This window comes from Penaeus monodon, chromosome 15 (genome assembly GCF_015228065.2).
Source record: "Penaeus monodon isolate SGIC_2016 chromosome 15, NSTDA_Pmon_1, whole genome shotgun sequence".
Taxonomy (NCBI): domain Eukaryota; kingdom Metazoa; phylum Arthropoda; class Malacostraca; order Decapoda; family Penaeidae; genus Penaeus; species Penaeus monodon.
Window position 1 is genome coordinate 11,970,134 of NC_051400.1, and position 565 is coordinate 11,970,698.

Below are 565 nucleotides of genomic sequence, written 5' to 3' on the forward strand. Positions count from 1 at the left end.
GATAAATACTTAGTAGTGCGTTCATAGATATTTCAAGTATACTGTTTCAATCAAATGCCCCTTTAATGAAATATTTATTGACAAAACCTCCATTCATATCAATTACTTACATCCACATTAATTACTTACATTGCTGGGCGATGTGAGCTGGGAGTACTCTTCAGTATTAAGATCGGTAATCATTTGGTCTGCAAGTGAAGTGATTATGTCATCAAGTACATCAGCGGCATCTCGAACCTTCTCAAACATGTATTTGTAAACCTGACTTAAAATTTCATCTCCACCCATTGGTATCACACGCATCTGAAATGGAAACAGTGTCCATGAATATATCTATAAACATGTTAATGTGTGCTGACAGAAAAACTAATGATTCAACTTGAGTCAATACTTATTTTCTATTGATAAACAGTCATATGTGCGCATTTTCAACCGCATGTGCAAGACTGGCATGAACATCTGACAGGGAGATGATAAACCTAATGTAAAGTGATGAAAGTGAACTTCTTTCATTCATTTTTGGAACAAAAGCATAGATGCCCACATCTCACAATTAGATATATTT

The 565-nt window shown here is 34.7% G+C and overlaps 1 protein-coding gene across 1 annotated transcript in view; it reads right to left on the bottom strand.

Moving 5' to 3' along the window:
• Window positions 1-325, bottom strand: part of LOC119581751 (DNA polymerase alpha subunit B-like) — a 72,908-nt gene extending 72,583 nt beyond the window's left edge. The window contains exon 1 of the mRNA XM_037929882.1: window positions 130-325. Coding sequence (XP_037785810.1) covers window positions 130-303 — 174 coding nt within the window. The 5' untranslated portion in view covers window positions 304-325. The remainder of the gene's footprint in view (window positions 1-129) is intronic.
• Window positions 326-565: the final 240 nt, after the last annotated feature.